Raw genomic sequence first — 22,314 nt, 5'->3', positions numbered from 1 at the left:
TACACAACAAATCATATAGGAAATCAGGAGGGTAAATATATCATGTAATGAGTGAGGAGTCCTACTTTCTGGAAGGTTTGGATTAATCAAGGATTAGGCTCCCCACACTTCAGCTGATGCACAGAGAGTTCATTCTTGGACAAACTCTGATGAATCGGGGGGACCACTGTCTATCATCTGATGACATAATGTGTATACTCTGTCAAAGTTGGTCCACAAGGTGGGGGTCGACTAATTGGCAGATTAAATACTGCTTTCCAGCTGCAGTTTCTATCTGCCTGGCACCTCACATCACATATGATGTCAGGTTTGAGGCAAGTGGATGTGGTTTGGTGAAGCTCCACAGACCAGAGGTTCTCTACCCCAATCTAGCTTACTGCAATCTACTCTGACTGGAAGCACTCTCCCAAAAGCAGAGGTCTTACCCAGAACTGCTACCTAAGATCTTTAACTGGATGTAGAAGCTGCCTTATACCACATCAGACTATCGAACATCTACTATCAGTACTGCCCACACTGAGCAGTGACAATTTTCTAGGTTCTCAGTCTTTCATAATCTGCTACCAGATTTTTGTTTTAACTGAAGATGCCAGGGATTGAATTTGGATCCTCTTCATGCAAAGCATGCATTCTGCAATGAGCTACGGGGCCTTCCCAATTCCACAAACAGTTTAGTGCTCAGTTGGTGTTCTTTTAAGTTGCTATACTGTCATTCAACTAGAAAAGTCACAAATTGAACACTTACACATAAATGACCTGAAAATCAGATGAACAGCCAGAGAACATTCAGGAGGGTTTCCACACACACCCACACCCCAAACCATAATGTATGCTGCAGTATAAAATGCAGAGACAAAAATCTGAATGGTAACACCTACCTCCACTATGTCGAGATGAATCTGGAAGGACCACTCCAAAATTGTTGGTTGCCCCTTCTTGAATGACAGAGTGCTTAGGAATACCAACTGGTTGAGAGGGAGCCTGTGTATTTTTTGAGGAGGAGGTTCTTTCTAAGAGAGAATTATGTGCTCAGTGAGTGGAAGAAACCTTGCTAGTCAGTCAATATCCTCTCTTATGGCATGTTTTGAACCAAGTAGTAAAGGTTTATAATCACACACATCCTACACAATTTTTATGCCATTTGAGAACAGCTTTCTGCCCCATGGAAATAGGCAGCAATACTATTGAACCTAAATAATATTTACACTACAGAAATCCTACTAAAACTGAATATGCCATGCTATTGATGGTACATCAGTTTAGCCTTTGCTATAGGACAGCCCGAATCTACAAGTCTGTTTCAATGGAACTTTGGGAAGTTCCCAAGGAAAGCGTATTCTCATTGTGAAGAGATCCTAAAGTGCCCTTCTATGTATGAAAGAGCACAGCCTCCCAATAATGCAAGAAAGGTGATTTTGCCAATCTGCCTTCATTCCTGCAGCCAGCCAACCAGCCAGACAACTTTCAATACTGTTCCCAAGGGACCCCCACTCTACCAGAGTAAATTTTCCTAGGGGCTAAAGAGGAGAGGAGAAATTTGCAAAAATTACCTTCCTCCCCTTATATCAGCAAGTGCTGACATTGTTCTGTGAATGGAAGATCACTCACAGAATCTCAGGGTTCTACTCAGACTGCAGATCTATGTTCAGTTCCTGAATCCTGGTTCAGAGCAAGTACTGGACATGGAGTTCCAATGAGACTGCAGCCACTATCTTTGTTTTTGTTTTTATGGGTATTATAGGTCTCCGCAAATGGGAACTTTAGAAAAAAGCCCATCAACTGCAATGTATTTTGAGTACACGCTTACTTACCTTTGCTAGTACGGAAAGTAAGCATGGAAGGCTGGCCTTCACCGGCCACATTTCTGGCTACCATCAAGACTTCATAGAGACTGGAAGGTTCCAGTTCTGAGAGTGAAAGTTCATTTTCGCTTCCAGGGACACGAACTGTATTCCAGTTGGTAACATTGAGATTATCATCCAACTGCAAAAAGGAATCACAAGAGGCTAAGAGCAAATAAACCGCTATCTGAATCTGCTGCAGTTAAAAACAGGAAAGAAAAGTCTAAATATAAGCTAATACCTTAGTTATTTCACTATAAGAAAGTGAAAACAAGTAACTGATGTGAAAGAGTTTTCTTAATGACTTTTCCTGCAAAGCTTAGAGCAAGCTTTAGGAGCAGAGACTTGAATGCATTGGGACATGGAGTTTCCTAATCTTGCTAGGATTTCTGGTTTTCTCCCCAAGCTTCTGGGCAGTATTTAAGGAGGTTAAATTGGAAACTCCCAAGGCTCTATTTCATGTTGCCAGTAGCAAAGGAACCTTAAACTTCTTCATTCCTAAATAGCTACCTACAGATCCAGATGGATGTATCTCTCTTTGGCCTAATATTATCATCAAATACCAGAGTTCTGTACCATGTATGTGTGTGTGTAACATAAGCCCTGTTCGTTACTAAAAAAGATGGCAGTCCAACTCATCCAATTTTCAAAAAAAATGAAGCACAAAGTTTATCAAATATAATGCAATTTGAACAAGTACCTTGCGGTATTTCACAAAATAGGCATTAATTGGCTGACCACCATCTTTTCCAGGGCGCCATACCAGATTGTACTGATCTGGTTTAAGAGTCTGTGGAGGACTGAGAATGATCGGAGCTTCTGGTGGAGAAATGCCACTGGATGTTTTTTCTGTAGTGACTTCTTCAGTAAGAATCTCTGTTGGAGATGAACTTTGAAGGCCCGTATCGGAATCATAATCTCCATCTCCTTCATCACTCTGGGCAATTTCCACAGGAACAATTTCTTCTGCTTTTGTACTAGCTTCGTAGGAATCTACAGAAGGAAGTTGAAGGTTAGAGATAAGCAGTGAAAGAAAAAGAGGCACCAGAACTCTCCACAAACGCTTCCCTTAATCTCTTATAAGGGCAATGGTGTCTACCTGAGAGATGCCGAAACTGAGTTCTGGCAAGTTCCAGCTGAAAAAAAGCCCTGGAGATATGCATGGATTCCAATGTTGTTGGTTTGCAAATACCATCAGCTCCAGCCAATAGCCAATGGCTAGGTATGATGGAAGTTGTAATCCAACAGCACCTGAAAGGCATCATTTTGGCTACCCCTGCCCTACAAAACAAAAAATATTGCTTTGCTTTTTGATCTTTACCAACAAATATGAAAGACACGTTCTTGTGGCACAGTGAGCCAGTTTGCACATCACACAAAAGCCTAATTAAATATAAAATAAAAATAAAACTCAGATTTAACGTGAACAAGCACTGGGCACCGGCACACAAGTGAGTCATACCTTACTTTACTCCTTCCCTGCTCCTGTGTTTTCCACGCCAGGAGGAAACAAACCACAGCCCTGGCTTAGCATTATGTGTGAACCAACAGTCATCGTTTATTTCCACCCGACCAACCACAACTGTTAAGTCAAGAACCCTGGTTTCCATTCATGGGTTTGCTTGGCCAGAAACAAAGCATGATCAATTGCAGAATATGTATGAACAGCAACAGGCAGATGCTCCTGACCATCCATTAGATGTATGATTTGTCCAAATCCAATAAAATAAAAAGTTATCCTGACAGTACTTCAGCCAAAATATCTGCACACTATTGGAGCAGCAACTTGGATGCCACTTACCAACGGTAAGGAAAGCTTCGGAACGAGCAGTCCCATATTCATTAACTGCTTCACAGGTATATTTCCCAGCATGCTCTGATGTAACAGGCTGAACATATAAGGAGCTTGATCCACTGCGAGACATGATGAAGTAGGTTCTGTCTGAAATGGAGTTGCCAGTTCTTGCTTGGGAAGATGACTTCCGTGATTTTGAATATAGCACCTGTGAAGGATGGCTGGTAATCAGCCCATGACTATTGTACCAACGGATTACAGGTGGAGGCAACCCAGTGGCATTGCAGGACAGTGTGACTGTGTCACCTTCTGCTACTCTGCTGTTTGCTGGCAGCGAGGTTATAGTTGGCTTGAAGCCTCTGTCTATTAAAAATATAAATATAAGATACAAACTCATATTATAATAAAATACAGTACTGTTCTTGCATATCCCGAAGCCAGCACAGGCATAAAGGGGGCCAGGGGGTAATATATGGACATCTATGCACATAAAAGCTAAGTAGACTGCTTTGGGCCACAAACACATCAGAACCCACTCATGCAGGTGCTGTGATTGTTAACTACTCTAGTAAAAGAATATTTAATATTCTGAAGAGAAAGAAACTGAAAGTTTTCAAATATGCTCCCTAAACTGACACATCAGCAAGAAGTATTATCAGAATTCCATTATTTGAGATTCTGCATATATAAGTTTACAGCTGGAGTTTAGTTTCAATTGGCAACATCATCAAAACCATTAGCAACACTCTCAACACCATCAAAACTAAGAGGCTAATAAATTTAGTCTGTCACAATCTCATAGCTCACACACTAGGTGGCCTATCAAAAATTGGCTAGTATTTGATCAGTGGACTACAGTCTACTTTGCAACACAAGAAATGAGGTCTACCATTTTAAAGCGTAACTTGTTGATCAGAACAATTTAGGAGAATAATCCCAGGAAGCAACAGGCTATTTTCATGTTAGACTGAAAGATGTCAAAAAGAAAAGCAGAAGTTTATAAACAGAAAGGTGTTTGATGTGATTAATTTTTTTTACCTCCTTGGGAATGAAGTCTCCCAGTAGACTGCACAAATCCAATGCCATTGTTGACTAAACACTGATACAACCCTGAATCTTCTCTGGTGAAACCATTAATTCTCAGCTTGTTTCCTGAAGGTAAGTGCCGTGAAGAAAGATGGACAGGAGCTGCATTATGGTACCAGGTGAGGTTAGGTGTTGGGTTTCCATGTATTTCACAGGAAAGATGTATATTTTTACCCAGGGACACTAACTGATCTTGCAATCCTTTTGAAATTGATGGTGATTCTAGAATGGAAAAGAAAATGCACATATGATATGCTGCTTTCATTCTGTTAATTTCACAATAGCATGTCTCATGGACCATAAATTTATTGCTTCAAAAAAACTCGCCAATCAAGCATTTTGCCACTGCATATCTTACCAAGTACATTCACACTGTAGTTTACATGTTTCACAACTCCGGACTTGTTATCCACCACACAGGAGTAATTTCCAGCATCTGACGTATTAATCGAGTCTATCATAAGATGAGAGTGAAGCATTCTCCACCTGCCTTTAGTGAGTACATCTTGGTCATCCTTATACCAATGGACATAAGAAACAGACAGCCCACTAACAACACATTCCAACATCAAAGGATTGTGCTGAGGTACTGTCAAAGTCTGAGAAGTGGTGGGATGAACAATGTGAAAGTTGTCTGAGGAAGAGCCTAGAAATTGAGAGGAAAGGATACATGAGTTCTTTTCAACTGGGTGTTCAAGACTCTCTGGCTTCCTACATTCTCATCAAGGCATTATGTTTCTTTACCATTTTATAAACATGCCAACATAACCACCCACTGTTGACCCTAGGCTGAGTGAAGATGTAACATTTGATTGTACAGTAGTTTGTTCCCTTCAGCCTGGTTAAATTTCCAAACATTTGCCAGGCATAGCCAAGCTAAACCTTAAGTAGTACACATTAGTAAGATCTGCTTATCACTTTTCCTTCTTTCTTCATTTCTCTGATTGCAAACTACTTTAACCATAAGAATCTACCTTACACGAAGCCAGACTATTGGTTTATCTAGCTCACTATTGCTTATCATGTCTGGCAGCAGCTCTCCAGGGTTTCAAGGTGTGAGCATTTCTTGGTCCTACCTAGAGAGGCCCACTTTTTCATGCAAAGCATATGCTCTGCCAATGAGTTGTGGCCCTTTGCAATGGTCTGCTTGATGCAGATGCAACTCTTAAAAAAGGTTAATACTAACTACAATTTACAAACACACTCCAAATTATGTTTTCACATCCATAATAATAATTTAGGTATTTAGATTCAATGCTTAACCATGGTTAAGGAAAACTGGTTATGCATTGTACCGGATACTTTGACAGGGCTTCCTCTAAACTGAACTTTTCAAAGTGCAAGGTATGAGATTCAGGGAACTTGCAGTGGTAGTCCTTGGTGGTTTATGCCCTATGATTTCATGGAACAATTTTAGTCCTATCACATTCAATACTCACTGCTGATTATGAGCTTATGTCCATTGGGTTCATGTTTAAGATCATCAGTGACTGGGTTATATGCTGCACACTTATAGAATCCTTTGTCATCTGAAGATACATTCAAAATTTGCAGATTTCCAGATGGGAGAATTAGGTAGTTTTCTAGGATAAAATTGGGTTATTATTAATTAAGTTGCTATGGACTTGATTTTCTACTCAAGTGTGCAGATTAATCAGTGTTTACTGAAACAGAAAGATAATGTAATGACCAAAGCTCAAATTACTGTAGCAATTCCTAATGGTCAGGAAAACAGACAGAAAGTGAAATCCCTCTATATTTGTAGATAGATAGATATATATATATATATATATATATATATATATATATATATATCTACGCAGAAGTAAATTCTATGGAGTTCCATGGGACTTATTCCTTGGTAAGAGTGCTCTGGATTGCAGCCATTTATATCTTTTTATTACACAGAGTCTCACCTGTTGATTGTTCCAGCCATTTCCCTCGTACACGGAAACGAATATGTGCCTCTGGACTACTTTTTGGTGGCTTGCAACTGATTAAAGCAGTATTCCCTTCTTCCGCAACAATTGTGTTCCTCACTGAGGTCTCAAAATCATCAAGATCTAGAAGAAAATGTAGTTCTTTCTTTAAAGGTTCAGAAAATACAGCAGGATCTACTTCCAAAGTTTTGGGTTTAATAAAAAAGTGGTGCTCAAGTCCTGATCAGAGGATATTTCTCAGGAGAGAATGTCAATGCAGTAACAATGAAGGAAAGCCTTAAGTTCATGTGTGTCCTTCCCCTCCCACTTTACTAAGCACAGAAATTAAAGTTCCAGCATACAGCTCAGTTTGAAGTTTATTTTCTACAAGCTCTGTGTCTGCGCACACGTATGTGCGGGGGATGAATATACCTAAGTCTGAATCTCCATTGTTACTGTATTGACTGTCTCCTGAAAAGCACCATCTAAAAATTCTTCTAACCTTTTCGACCTCAACAATGCTATATCGGCATTTTGTTCCTGCAATGGAGGGTAATTAGAACAGCAGAACAGAAATTCGACAATGTGTAGAATATAGTGCTGTTGTACATTATTGCCATGCCAGTTTTCATTGGCTAGGTTTGCACAGCACATTAAACCATTGTTAAAACAAATTATGACTGAGTTTGAATGAGCAGAGTTGCTGGTGCATACTGCTGAGAGTACACATGTCTTCTTCCTCCCCTGCTCCTGCTGTACTGTAGGGAAATAAGCCATGATCTGGTATGTCATGTTATCTGAACCCACTCTTGTGGTTTGTTTATCTCCAAATAACTTTGGCTTCCATATGTTGGGCTTGAACAACATGACATGCAGCGGCAAGGACGAAGTGAAGTGCCCATGACTTCAGCAGCATGCATGAACATGCTGCTCCACACTGGTTTCTTTTAACTATGGTTTAATGTGATGTGTGAACTGGGCCACTGTTTTGTACAATTCTCAGCTTATGTTACAGAGATGCTAGCTCACTTAAATGCCAATTCACCTACCAGTAGCTCCACCATTGCCATTTTCACCTCCAAGAGGTACGGTACACTTAGATATATTCACAATTTATTGCAACCAGTAGAGTTTGTCAGTGCTAACTGACCTTTATAAGCTCTCAAGGGAATCCTGCTATGGGTCAATACTCTACAAAAACACTTACCAGTCTGAATTATGAGAAAATTTTCTCTTATGGGTATTTGGGATACGATTCATACACACAGCATCTTTATAAAGGAGATTCTTTAACTCAGACTTACAAGACAATTCAAGCATCTTACTTCTGATCCCCAAAAGCCAAATCGCCCTCAAGTTGGAAATACTTTTGAAAACAAGAGGGGGAAAGGTTTTCAAAAGACAAATATAAGCATGGGATGATTTTGTTGAGGCCTTTTAACTTTCATTTAAGATTGTATTTGCAAATCTAATTTTTTTACAGTTGATTATGGTTTATAATGTAAATTATGGCAATTCCCATGGAATTAACAAGCTTTTGTTCCCCTCCCCTTTCAATTCAGGTAAAACTGATCAAACTTGCACCATCTACCTAAAAACTAGGGGGTGTTTGGGTAGGCCTTCAGATAAATATTTCTTCATTTAGCACAAACTCCCTTTCTAGAACATGTTCATAAATTGCAATATGAGGACTGATTTTTACTGGAAGAAATTAGTAATAGTTTCTTTCTATATTATGTAGTTAACTTCAAGAGAAAAACACAAAATCGATACTTTGCTTTACTATGTGCTTCTAACACAGAGGTCACCCCTTTGTCCCAAATAAGGCATGTTTAAAGACACATAAATTCCTCCAAGACGTTAAATTCATGGATGTGGCAAACAAAAAAAATGGACAAAATAAAAGGAAATGTTATAAAAGAATAATGTGCTCAGTTTTACCATAAATAAAAGTATAACTTACAGGCAATAGATACTGTTGCAGGCCTGCTGATAATTGCACCAATGCTGTTATTGACTATGCATTGATATACACCAGAATTTGAAGGGCTAAGGGAGAAGATTGTAAGGTATCCTGGCTCTGAGTCTACTTGCTCCACTTTCTTGTGTAATTTCTCTCCATTGAATAGCCAAGCTACATGAGCTGTAGAGGGCTCAGCAGTACAATGAAGCTTTACAGTTGCACCAGGTTTCTGGATGGTAGAAAGTGGCTCAGAAACAAAGTGAGGAATCAAGTCTAGAAAAGAAAGACACACACACTCAGTGCAAACAATTCCTTTGGCTGTTAGCAGTTTTGAGTATGTATGAAAATGTGGATTAAACATTTGGTATGCTGCAGGTTATATACAGTACTGCAGTTTAGGCCCCCAAAGCAGTGGAAAACATTAATACGTATTGATGCAAAAGAAATATGCAATAAAGGTACAATATAGAAAACACAACAATCAAAAGAATATAAAATAGTGTCAGGATTTTCAATAGGCAACATCATGGGGGGGGGACCCCATAGAATTTTTTTTTTAATGTATCTCATACAAATACAGACCAGTTTATACTATTTCTGAATTTATATCCAACCTCAATATTTGTGCATTTGTTACTCATAAGCACTACAGATTGGAACAGAAAACTATTTTGAAGTTAAACCTTAGCTCAATATGAACGTTTTTACCACTCTCAAAATCAAGTACAGTGCTAGACAATGCAGAAACCGTTTTCATTACAGTGAAGCCATACTATTTAATATACAACGACCTCTGATCACCATATGTGGTATCATCGAGTTTAATTCTAAATCCCTGGACTGATTTTTTAAAAACTCAGTTTTAAATACAGAAAGTAGTATAATATTTTGGCTTGATTATCAGATATTAACAGACACTTCAGGTACTTATATCCAGGAAGGTCTTTCTGATCCAATTTATCCATCTGTATCATTGATATGAACAGATCCACACATGTGGTTCACTTTTTCTGCTTCTTGTAAGTATACTGTATCTCTCTTTAGAATCCATATTAGTGGGCAGTCTTTGATGGGATGTATCCACGCGGGTGGCACTGTGGGTTAAACCACAGAGCCTGGAGCTTGCCGATCAGAAAGTTGGCAGTTCGAATGGTTAGGTTGTGCCCAAGTGAAGAGCACATAATATAGGGGCATGGCAACAGAGATCAACCACCAAAATGTCTGGAAGAGAACATAGGTATATATGACAGTTTAGGAAGGTGAACTTACCTGAAGCTGTAGTTGAGAAGCAAATGGTAACTATAAGAAAAAGTAGTTCTTGTAAAGGTCCAGGATCAGGATGCATAGTGCCAAGTTAGAAAGTGTTGTGGCAAAGAGCTTCAGATTAATGAGAATCACTGAAGAGCCTACAAAAAGAATAGGCATGTTATTATTATTATTACAATTCATTTATTAATACTGTAGCCTTCTAAATAATTTGTCTCAATGTGATTTACACATAAGAAAATTAAAAACTGTTTAAAACACAAAAACAAATACATTTAAAAGAATACTAAAATCCTAACAAGTGAACACTTGTAGTAAAGACCCATTTATCCACCTGGATAAGCCTATCAGAACAAAAAGTTCTTTAATGGTTTCTTGAAAGTACAGATAGTGGACACTTGTCATATCTTAACTGGAATGCTATTTGATAGAGCAGGGGCAGCCACACTATTATTTACTCAATCTGTACACTACATCCATAGATCTTTGGGTGTTTCACAACATAAAAAACAAGATTAAATACACAAAATACATTTTTAAAATGAACAAAAATAGAACAAACCAATAACCCCCCTCCCCTCCTTCAGATCGTATAAATCTTTCATCTTTTAATATTTACAAGTGTGTAAATATGATAACTGTTTTACAAAAGGAAATTCTCTCAGATGTCTTTTGTCTAGTTGGCTTTTGTTAGTTTTTAAAATCTAAAAATAAGGTTGGTTATTTCTTCATTCCATAATTGCTACAGTACCATTTCCACATACTTATACTAACAAGGAGGAAGGAGCAACACATGTTGGAGGATACTATTTAGGTATTTATTTTATTACTACTGTTTTTCATGTTTTTCAGGTACGAAAATGTTGTGTTCCATTTCCAGCTCCTGAGTTTCTCCTCAGCATCTCTCAGTGCTAGGAAAACTCTAACCTGCCCTTCCAATGCATTTGCTGTTGTAAAGGCAGTACACAATAGGTAAAAACAGGAAAAATCAAACCTACTACTACCACAAACCAATATAGCAGCAGCAGCAGCAATGTTGCTAAAAAGGCTGACATAGCAGATAAAAGTAATCTAAAACAAGGGTTTGCCACATTAAATTCATTAATCAGGTATGTCAAATGCCTGCAGAATAGAAGCATTCTGATGGGACAGTAAGATGAGGCCAGAAAGATTGCATGAATAAGATGTAATATGGTACAGCCAAACAGATGGTGTCATGAGAATGATACACTGAAGGTCGTTTGAGGGAAGGCCTATTTCCTTTCTGTCAGTTGGAAAGGAGTGGGGCAAGGGGAAAACCACTCAGACCCGTGCTGTCTAGGAACAACACAAGCAGAAGTGTGGATGAGCCCTATGTTGCTTTCCTTACCAAAGGTCATAAGAGATCTCCAAGTTGCTCAAGGGAATTCAGTTTTTAGGAGTGAAGTCTTTGCATGTGTTCAACACACTGCATTTACATTTTCAACTCTGTTTTAAACAGATGTTACATACTTTTCACTAACTGTTTCCAACTGCAATACAGTTCTGGTGTACCTGAAAGTCATTTTAGGATGGACAACATGCCTAAAGGGGTGGGTGGGTGTAAAGGTGTCCTGTAGTGTTTTTGTTTACTCCAGAGGTATTGCTAGCACCAAATCTGTCAATTATTTTCCATGTCTAGTAAGGAAAGGGTTTTTTTAAAAATGGCATAAAATGAGGTATATACAGTGGTGCCCCGCAAGACGAACGCCTCGCAAGACGGAAAACCCGCTAGACGAAAGGGTTTTCCGTTTTGGAGGCGCTTCGTAAAACGAATTTCCCTATGGTCTTGCGAGTTCCTGCGGGTTCCCCCCCTTTTTTCCCCTTTTCCTAAGCCGCTTATCAGCTGTTCCGCTGATAAGCCGCTTAACAGCTGATCGCTAAAAGCCGCTAAACTGCTAATAGCGCTAATCCGCTAAGCTCTCAATGGGCTTGCTTCGCAAGACGAAAAATCCGCTATACGAAGAGCCTCACGGAACGGATTAATTTCGTCTTGCGAGGCACCACTGTAATTGCTGCATTAGAATGTTCAATGTAGAAGTGAACTATACTCAACCAGCAGGAACTCAACATTTTATATTACCATTTGCTGGGTAATTTTCTTACTGAAAAGAGAAAAACTCACATAAATAATCCAAGGTATTTAGTTCATTTTTATTTGTGATCCTTTAGAGTTCAAGCTGTACAGATGGAAATAACTGTGCATTTGCTTGTTTTTCATTTATTCAGTAGTAGAACCACCTGAGCAGCATGTGAGAAGTAAACATTTAGAGAACTTTAAGAGTATGAGAAGCAGTGTTTTCGCTATCTGCCAAATCCTTCTACCATCTATTTATGTAAAGAGTGTAGTTGAAACTACACTCATCATCATCAACTTTACCCAGTTATTTCATAGGCTTTGTATACAGAAAATTTTCAAAAGTCATCCAGTGGACCATATACATATCTATGCTATACACGCTCTTTAATATATTGATTTTCTAGGATTGTCTTTATTTTTAAAAATCAGTGTTGTATTAAATGAAACATGGTTTACAAAACATCAGTTGTATTCACATAAGAAACCATCCAATGAAATAAACAGTCTGAAGTGGACTGTTTTTTGTTGCTACATAGTAAGGCTATATGCTCTTAATCCTGCTTGTCAAAAATGGCTACAAAATGGTTCATATCGGACAATGCATGTGGTGGTAAGCACTGTGCACAAATGAAAGAAAGTACAAGCCCTCCCTTAATTTTACAAATGGAGAGACACACATGCAGAAGGGACTAAAAGAAAAAGGTAGAGGAAGAAAAGGGTAGAGGAAAATCAACAGTTTGATACTGCCAGAATGAAGACACCTAGGATCACTGGCCTTCCCTTGTGAATATTCTGGCTGGAATAGAACCTGTGAAACTAACTCAATGGTCCTTAGTGCTCTGGTAAGAGAGGGAAGTCAGCGTCATCTTCTTCATACAACTGCAGTCACAGGTCCTCCTAGTTGGTGTAGAGTTCTTTCCATTAGGGAGATGGAAAGAAAATATGGCTGATGGCTAGGGCCAGGCTAGTCCTCCCTTTGCCATGATACTCTGGGATGGAGGGGGTACAACCTCCCAGTGGTCCTCACTCTTCTGGCTAGTGATAGAGGGCAAAGCACACTTACACTTGCAATTGAAGTCAACCATATGTTACATTCTCCAATGCTTTTAATTCTAAAAGAGCAAGGTTACACCCTCACCATAAAGCACTCATATCAATTTAACAGCCATGACTTCCTGCAAAGAATCCTAGGAAATGTAGTTTGTTTTAGGGTGTTGACCTCACAGACCTGCAATTACCAGCACCCTGAGCAAACTTCAGTTCCCAGGATTTTCCATTACCCTTATAACAGTATAAGAGCTTTAAATGTAAGTTGTGGATGTGACCTAAGTTTCTAGCCCATATATTTTGAAGGTAAGTTTTAATGTGGTGGGCAATGCCTGATAAAAATCCATGATTCCTGAATGCTTGCCATATTAAATTTTCAGTGGAGCATGAATGCTTAACAAAATGTATTATGAAAAGTAGAAGTAGATTCACGCAACTTGTACATGTCACAAATTTTACTGTTTGCTATAAAACTGAACATCCAGAACACAGCCAGTAGTGTTTATAGCAACATGTTTAATAAGAGAAAATAAATTATGTTGCTTTTCAAGAAGTTTACTTTGTTGTTGTTTAGTCATTTAGTCGTGTCCGACTCTTCGTGACCCCATGAACCAGAGCACGCCAGGCACTCCTGTCTTCCACAAGTTTACTTTATGACTGCTTATTAAAGAATTTCTTTACTCCCACTTTCTCTTCAGCCAGTAACCACTTACCGGTAAGTGGCTTTGTGACCAGAATTTCTTTATTATTGGCAGATTAGTTTCCATATAAAACAAAATGTCATGTATGTTAATTTCTCTATCAGAAAACAGTAATTCACAAAAACAAAGGGCTTCTGATTTAAGCATCATTTCAATCAGGGCAGCTAAGCACTCATCATGAACTACATTTTGGTTCGGTATTTATTTACAAAAGCATTTCTATTTTTGAGGGCAGCAAAATATTCTGCCTTTCTACCATCTGGTCTATGAGGCAGCTTACAAACAAAGCAATATAAAACATCAGTAGAATTCTAACCATTTCCCAAGTAACAGCTGTGTTAGTCTTTTGTGGTTCTGGCATAAGTATTTGTTGTCTTTAGTCCACCTCATCAAACATATGAAGTGTTACTCCAAGTTACAGGTAGATACACACATATTTACACGCATATACCCCATTGAGAGTGACTGTAAAAACTAAGGTCAAAGGAAAATGAAATGCAGAAAAAAATAGACAAGTGATCATTACATACTTGACAGTGGTAATTCACAAAGTGTACTTGATGACAGAAATTCTGGCACTGGAAAGCTAATCTGCCTCTGAAGTCCCTTTGCTTTAGGATGGGCACTTTGAGGTCATTTACAGAAATACCCCCCCCCCAATGGCTTTTGAATACTGTCATTTCTGCTGTCAGATTTGTGTTCACTTATTCTTTTGCACAGAGATGGGCTTTTCCTCTGTAGAATGCAGAAGGGCACTGAGGGTAGATTTTTCAGTTTGTTTATTAAAAGATTTCTATTCCACTTTTCATTTACAGAAAGAAATACCAAAGCAGCTCACACAATAATAAAATGCAACAAATCCAATAAAAATAATCAGTACAATCATACCAATGACCAGTATTAGTAATATTAAGGGTCAGGGAAAAGATGAAAAGATATGTCTTCAAATCAGTGGCAGAAACACCCCAAGGTTGGTATTTCCCTGATTTCAGTGGGAAGAGCATTTCATGTGGTAGGTGCCACAAAGGAGAAGGATTTCCTTGCACAACCAGCAATTGGATCTCTGTGGTTCATGGTAAAATCAGGAGGGTTCCATCTGCAAACTGCAGTGAGTGACTATACTGCAGTAACTGCAAGTCTGTACAGGAGAATGGAGTCCCTCATATATCATAATGAGAGATAAGCAGGTGAATCCTAACAAGTTCAATATTTTGTTTTTTAAAAGTCAAAATATGTAGAAAGTCTGACCAAACAATATTAATTGCCATTAAGCTTAAAAGTCAAAATATGTAGATAGTCTGACCAATCAATATTAATTTCCATTAAGCTTAATAAGCAGCAAAGTCTTCACACTGTACTGAAAACACCACAACCTTGACACCACACATACACATCCCTGGGAAGAGCTCCCTACCTGAGTTGCCATGTAGTTACCATGTAGTAATGTTCACCCCCAACCGCTTGCCCCTCCCGTCTCCTGTCTCTGCTCTCCGGCCAGACTAGGACGCCCAGGGCAAGGTTGGCGGGCTAATTACTTTTTCCAAAACAGAACAAACACGACCCGGTAGGGCTGCCACCACTCCCTCTTGTCCAGGGGACCCAGAATCACAACCCAGGGAGAAGGCTGTGACCCGTTTAACCTGGCTGTCCCCCTGTTCCGCAAGCTGCATCCACAGACTTGCAGATTTGTGAGTGTCTGGAGGCGGTTGGAGGATGGATGGCGGCTAACAGATTGAGGTTGAATCCTGACAAGACAGAAGTACTGTTTCTGGGGGACAGGAGGCGGGCAGGTGTGGAGGATTCCCTGGTCCTGAATGGGGTAACTGTGCCCCTGAAGGACCAGGTGCTCAGCCTGGGAGTCATTTTGGACTCACAGCTGTCCATGGAGGCACAGGTCAAATCTGTGTCCAGGGCAGCTGTTTACCAGCTCCATCTGGTACGCAGGCTGAGACCCTATCTGCCTGCGGACTGTCTCGCCAGAGTGGTGCATGCTCTGGTTATCTCCCGCTTGGACTACTGCAATGCACTCTACGTGGGGCTACCTTTGAAGGTGACTCGGAAACTACAACTAATCCAGAATGCGGCAGCTAGACTGGTGACTGGGAGCGGCCGCCGAGACCATATAACACCGGTCTTGAAAGACCTACATTGGCTCCCAGTATGTTTCCGAGCACAATTCAAAGTGTTGGTGCTGACCTTTAAAGCCCTAAACGGCCTCGGTCCAGTATACCTGAAGGAGCGTCTCCACCCCCATCATTCTGCCCGGACGCTGAGGTCCAGCGCCGAGGGCCTTCTGGCAGTTCCCTCATTGCGAGAAGCAAAGCTACAGGGAACCAGGCAGAGGGCCTTCTCGGTAGTGGCGCCCACCCTGTGGAACGCCCTTCCAGCAGATGTCAAAGCGATAAACAACTACCTGACATTCAGAAGACATCTTAAGGCAGCCCTGTTCAGGGAAGTTTTTAACGTGTGATTTTACTGTATTTTTGGTTTTTATGGAAGCCGCCCAGAGTGGCTGGGAAGGCCCAGCCAGGTGGGAGGGATATAAATAATAAATTATTATTATTATTATTGCCACTACTAAAAAGACACCCTCCCTGATCACGTGCCAACTTGAATAAAATATTGAGGGGGGCCAGGTAAGCCCCACCCTGCATAATTGATCACATGACATGGCACATGCACACCATTTGAATGGCAATTCCAATCAACCTTCAGGGGCCCGCCTACCTCAAATATTTTATGGGGGGGGGGGGCTAAAGGGACCTCAGCCCGTAGGTCATGGTACCTATGTCCCTGATAGTTACTCGTCTCACTTCATTTGAGAGAAATATTGACTATGAGCAACCTGACTGGATTTAATCAGTGCATTATTGACCCTAGGCAACTGCCCAGTAAAGCTGAAGAATCATGTCATTAAGATGGAAGACATAAACGGAAATGTGTACCATAGGCTTATTGGGGCTGATCTCACTCTGATGATTCTTGTACTGTAAATATTATCACCCTGGAGACAGTGTGGATCCTGGAAGGACCCTACAACAAGTAAGCTGCTAAGAACAGTTCCACAGGTTCACCTTCTTGAACCTCCCAGCAACATCCATAGTCAATGGTATCAAATTCGACTGAAAGATTGGAGGAGGGGGAATCAACATTCATGGTATCCAGATCTCTACAACAGCATAGGTCATCTACCAGGGTAACCACAGTACCGAAACTCAGCCTGAAGCTGAAAGGAAAGGCCAACAACTTTGTTAAGTGACAGGTGTCCTTTCATTTGTCATCACTGACCTCTCTATTGGTCATTTCAAGAGGTCAAGATTTAATGAGTCTACAGATTGAAGTCTGCTCATCTGTACAAGTTGTAAATCTTAAAGAAAGAGGCAGTATGAGATGTTACATTTATTTCAGTCACAGAATATTATTTTGGACATTAATCACAATTTCTAATATTACAAAACCTGGATCATTACCGTATTTTTTGCACCATAACACTCACTTTTTCCCTCCTAAAAAGGGGAAATGTCTGTGCGTGTTATGGAGGGAATGCCTACAGGTGGCATGCCTACGGATTTTCCTCCTCTAAAAACTACATGCGTGTTATGGTCGGGTGCGTGTTATAGAGCGAAAAATACGGTACTTATTCCTTATTTATTATGTTAACTGTCCATAAACAAAATTCTGAACTGGAGAATTTACTGCAGAATCGAATCATCACTATTTATATTTAGCTTTAGTTCAGAATTTCAAATCAAATGAGTGAACAATATTTTTAGAGATATTTGCAGGAAATTCTGCAGTTAACATTACAATCCTAGCAAATATTTTCAGATCATTTTGTGCACATGATTAATACATTGTTTTGTACCATCTATATATCTAGCACCAAGTTTTCAAAACAATTCAAAAATTAGTAAGATCATGATTCCATTCCTAGAAGCCAGACAATATTGCTTTTGTTACCCCAGCTCTAAAATGAGCTTTTGATAAAGTGGCTAATTTGCTTTAGATGAATTACAACAAAGCTTCTTTGCCCTTTGAGAATATTAACTGAATGAATAATAATCCATCTATATGGCGCTCAACAGTGTTCAACACACTTCAGGTACATTTTTTCTTGTCATAATACTTTAAAAATCCATGAATGTATGTCAGTACTATCTACATATTACGGAAGTGAAGGATGGAGAACTGAGAGAGGCAGCAAATGACACCACCAGTGCAAGTCAATGCCTTTGAAAAAAGGAGGTTTTTAAAATTTTGTGCGACAGAGAAATTTCAACTTATGAAAGTTGCTTATTTCATTCTGTTGCAATTTCAGAGTTTTGTATGATCTTAATCTGTACATAACATTGTGTGAAGAAACATCATGTCACACTGCCCCCCTTGCATCAATGAAAACCCATTTAGATTCCACAACATCTTGTCAGGAACAGCACACGTTTTTAAAAGTGAAAATTGATTATTAAGTTTCACACTGAGCCACCTTAAAAGCAAAAGCAGAGACGTCTACATTATTTAGAGAAAGGTATTTCCTTAGTCAGTGGCATTTCCTTAGTCACTGGCTCCTCCGTGATTCTCAAAGCCTTTGATCACAGTTTTCATGCTGTTTCGTCAGACCTCAGGAATACAAGTGTAACAGCTGGCATATGCAATTCACTAGTCCTTATTTATTTACAAGGAGTGGTTAAACATCAGCTAGTAGCAACTGACTTGCTGCCCATCAATTTTAACTGCTAACCCCCGGGTTCATTTCTTCACTCTTTTGAGAACTGTAAAATCTCTCAATGCACATACATGTACAATTGACACTAATACATTCTCTCACACAGGGATGTGGGTTTGGGATTTTTAAAAAGTTGCTGTGCATTAAACGTTGAAAGGGAGACTGGAAAATCAGGGAAATGTAAATTTAAGCAGATTTTAGATGTTTAATAGACACTACCAACTACCAAATTATACCTAGGAAATATAGCACCTTTGGGGTTTGTTACCCTACGCCCCCACCTTTTCACAGGCTCAATCAAGTCGGCCAAGCATGTAAACTGATCCTGTCGCCAGCAAAAGCATTTCCTTTCACTGTGGTCAGCCAAAAACAGAGAAGAAAATGGAAATGACTTGAAGTTATGGCACCAAAAAGACCAGACAAGCAAGGAAATAATCAACTCCACATGAGTCACTTCTAGCCCATCACAAAGAAAAAGGCCTATGACTAACCCCAGGAAAGGTCATCGAGACCATGGGGGTCACATGAAGAAAAAGGCAATAGTGAGAGGGTGCCAGCTGCAATAAGAATCAGTGTGTTCCTAATTACATTCAGAAAAGAAGGGATTCAGCTCAAATAATGTTTTGATTTAGTCACAACCTAATGTAAAAGGCAGGAACTACAACTTATATTTTTGTGTATTACTAGATTAAAAGAAGCCAGGCCTCCAACATGCCTGCGGACAAGAAACTTGCAAAAGTGATTTGAAAAGTCAGATCTAGAAGTACTTTGTTTGGGAAGAGAGAAGTTAGTTGGTTGGTTTCCAAGGTTCAGTCCTTCAACTAAATTTGCATTTTCAATATTTGCACTAGCCTTTCACAAATCTATGATACTGAATGGAACAAATAATTTACCAGAAGTTTTTCAAACCAAGAATGAAGGCAGGATATGTGTGCACACACCTAAATTTTCTAAATTTAGGACAAAAATACAATGTGTGTAACAAGCTAATTTGAATTAAACTTTAGAATCATAATATTATTTCAAAAGTTTAACATTTTTAACCATTTCAGGAGAATTTTTTGTTATTCATTATTTTTGACACAGATATGTTACAAGCCAGGCTTTAATTTATCAGAAATTTGGAGATGGCATCGCTTATTTATTCCTAGGTGTGTAACCTGATCTCTGAAGCACCTGGGAGGGACTTATTTAGCCTGCAGTCTCCATCTTGTAACTGAGTCTACAAGCTGTCCTCTTGGTCTCATCTCTGTGTAAACATCTTATTTGTATGCTGAGTTCTGGGGAACTCAAAAGTATGCTACACTTTTGTGACATTTTGGATGGTCCCAATGAAGATATTAGAAAACTAGTGGAGAAATTGCCATATTTTACTTGTGTATCAGCGTGCCTAACTTTGCCTTTTTTCTTATTATTGTATATCATCTTTAGTAAGCAAATAGAATGGCAATTAAGAATTTTTTTAAAAAAATTGTTCTAAAATTGCTAGACCAAACAGAAGACAGTCCTCAAGCCTGCTGTCTTTTTCCACAACTGCCATCTTTCATCTATTACTGTTAGGGTAGCTCTTCCAACACCTTGCTTGGGGCAAATTAAGAGCTGTATGCCCTGAAGGAAGGCAGAAGTGAAGAAGCCCAAGGTAGGAGGCTCATTATCAGCTCTTGAAGGGACCACCACTTGGTCTAAGAAGAAAATGTTCCATACTTTGTACCATTTGTTTGTTTTAGTATTTTAAAAATGCAAATAACATTGGAATGCCTTGGAAGAAAGCTAGTACTGCGTATCAGTATAACAGTGTTAGAAACTGAGATATGAAAGCTAGAAGCTAAATGGCACCTTAAACCTAGGTTATGAGCGCAACAATGGACTGTCAAGGCACTTTTTTAATAACAAGAATCCTTCTTCCTACCCGCCCGCCCCCCTAATGTTCTTAAGAGGGTCTCTTCTCCAGTCTTCAGAGAGTAGCTGGAAGTGGGGAGGCAGAAAAAGGTCCTCCTTTCCTTCCACTATGAAGTTTTAATCTGAAATCTTTGGCGCAGTACTGCGCCCAGTCCTCAGAAACTGCTCGCGCAAATGAAATTCCCTGTTGCAAAATGTGCCTAGAACAATGGGCATTTCAAACTCTGCAGTGAAATCAATAAATAAGAATGTATAAAAAGTGGTAGTTTCAATGCAGGCTGCAGTCATAAGCTTTTATGAAAACCCATTTAATTAATAAATTTATTATAGGTATGTTTAGTAACAGCTATGAATTAACTAATTGGTTTATTATCCCTCTCTCATCTTCCTAAAATAAATTAATATAGCATGGTTTAAATCTGAACAGACAAATATATGGATGTCCACTCAGAAGTAAGTCTCACTAAGTTCAATGGGCTGACAGCAACTGAGTTTCTGTTGTCTGGCTATGCACATCTTACTCCCTTCACCCCCCCCCCCAACTTCTGGATTTGGGTCATTTTACATTCCAAGAGCAGAAAGGGTGGAGTTAGGTACAGCAACTAAATCTGAGGTGTGTGATATCCCTTATATTATTCATGATAAATATGGACACTTGACACGGAAAAGGCAACCAGATGAATACAAATCTCCATGGGCCACAAGGGGGAAGGGGATTAAATGAATGCCTTTTCAAAATGATATGGAAAGGCAGGAATGTGGAAAATTTCCTCATCAAAATCCAATACCATCTGCTGTAGGTCACTGTAACACTCTGAACGCAACCATTAAGAACATATGTTTAAGCAAGCTTTATGCTACTGTGCGCACAAGTACTACCTGAGAGATAAATTAGACAGAAAGAAAGTGACTTGCTAAAATCATGCAGAGAGATCCGATAGTTATTCAGGCATTTGAACCTGCTCACCTTGGGCAACTAGATGGCTTGTATGTGACACCAATATGAAATGCTTTAATTGTTTGTTTTGAACATTTGTATACCACTGTTCTTTAAACAGTTTACAACAGTTATACATAAAAAGTACACAAAATTACAGTTTAAAAAAACCCAGAGAACAGCAAACTATTACAGAAAGATGTACTGTATGTGTAATTGCCAGCATAAGCCTCATGGAATTGAAAAAAATTCAGCAAGCATTTAAAACAGGGGTCAGCAACCTTTTTCAGCCGTGGGCCAGTCCACGGTCCCTCAGACCTTGTGGGGCGCCAGACATTTTTTGGGGGGATGAACGAATTCCTATGCCCCACAAATAACCCAGAGATGCATTTTAAATAAAATTTAAATAAATTACACTCTACTCATGTAAAAGCACGCTGATTCCCGGACCGTCCACAGGCCGGATTAAGAAGGCAATTGGGCCACATCCGGTCTTAGGTTGCCTACCCCTGATTTAAAAGCTGAAAAAGAAGGTACCTCTACTGGTAGTGTATTCCACAAGTATTCCAGGGACACAAAAGGCTTCTTGTTACTATCAAATGAGCCTCGTCCACTTAGGAAACAACTAATGATGCCACTGCTGATTACCTCAGGGTTCAGTCTGGAATGTAAGGGTTCAAGTGGTCCCTAAGATAAATTAATACAAGGACCCAGAACCTGACTTAGTAGCAGATTGGCAGCAATGCTAATGTTTTAATTATGTTGTCACATGCTGTCAGCCATATCCCCGGCTGGAGCTTCCACACAAGACCCAAGGGCAGCCCCACATAGAGCACATTGTAGTAATCTAGCCTAGAAATTACAAATGCATGGACTATAGTGGTTATGCTATCCCTGTTCAGGAACAAATATGCCTATTTTCATTTGTTAAACGTGAGATATCTATATAACCCAGCAACAACGTTATGCCTTCATTTATGCTCTGAATTAAAGTTGATGAGCAACAAACTCGCTTCCAAGTTTATTTCACTGTTCTAAA

At 39.5% G+C, this 22,314-nt stretch overlaps 1 protein-coding gene across 4 annotated transcripts in view; it reads right to left on the bottom strand.

Moving 5' to 3' along the window:
* The window catches only part of CDON (cell adhesion associated, oncogene regulated), a 123,479-nt gene that overhangs the window by 24,898 nt on the left and 76,267 nt on the right, over positions 1-22,314 (bottom strand). For all 4 annotated transcript variants that reach the window (XM_079954933.1, XM_079954932.1, XM_079954935.1 and 1 more), the window contains 10 exons: positions 9,874-10,010; positions 8,605-8,877; positions 6,639-6,785; positions 6,162-6,305; positions 5,081-5,368; positions 4,675-4,944; positions 3,643-3,999; positions 2,542-2,834; positions 1,812-1,983; positions 879-1,010 (listed from right to left, as the gene is read on the bottom strand). In XM_079954933.1, coding sequence (XP_079811059.1) covers positions 879-1,010; positions 1,812-1,983; positions 2,542-2,834; positions 3,643-3,999; positions 4,675-4,944; positions 5,081-5,368; positions 6,162-6,305; positions 6,639-6,785; positions 8,605-8,877; positions 9,874-9,949 — 2,152 coding nt within the window. In that variant the 5' untranslated portion in view covers positions 9,950-10,010. The remainder of the gene's footprint in view (positions 1-878; positions 1,011-1,811; positions 1,984-2,541; positions 2,835-3,642; positions 4,000-4,674; positions 4,945-5,080; positions 5,369-6,161; positions 6,306-6,638; positions 6,786-8,604; positions 8,878-9,873; positions 10,011-22,314) is intronic.

The sequence above is a fragment of the Podarcis cretensis genome, assembly GCF_951804945.1.
Source record: "Podarcis cretensis genome assembly, chromosome: 15".
Taxonomy (NCBI): Eukaryota; Metazoa; Chordata; class Lepidosauria; order Squamata; family Lacertidae; genus Podarcis; species Podarcis cretensis.
The sequence above is the reverse complement of the archived record's forward strand: the minus strand, read 5'-3'. Positions and strand labels throughout refer to the sequence as shown.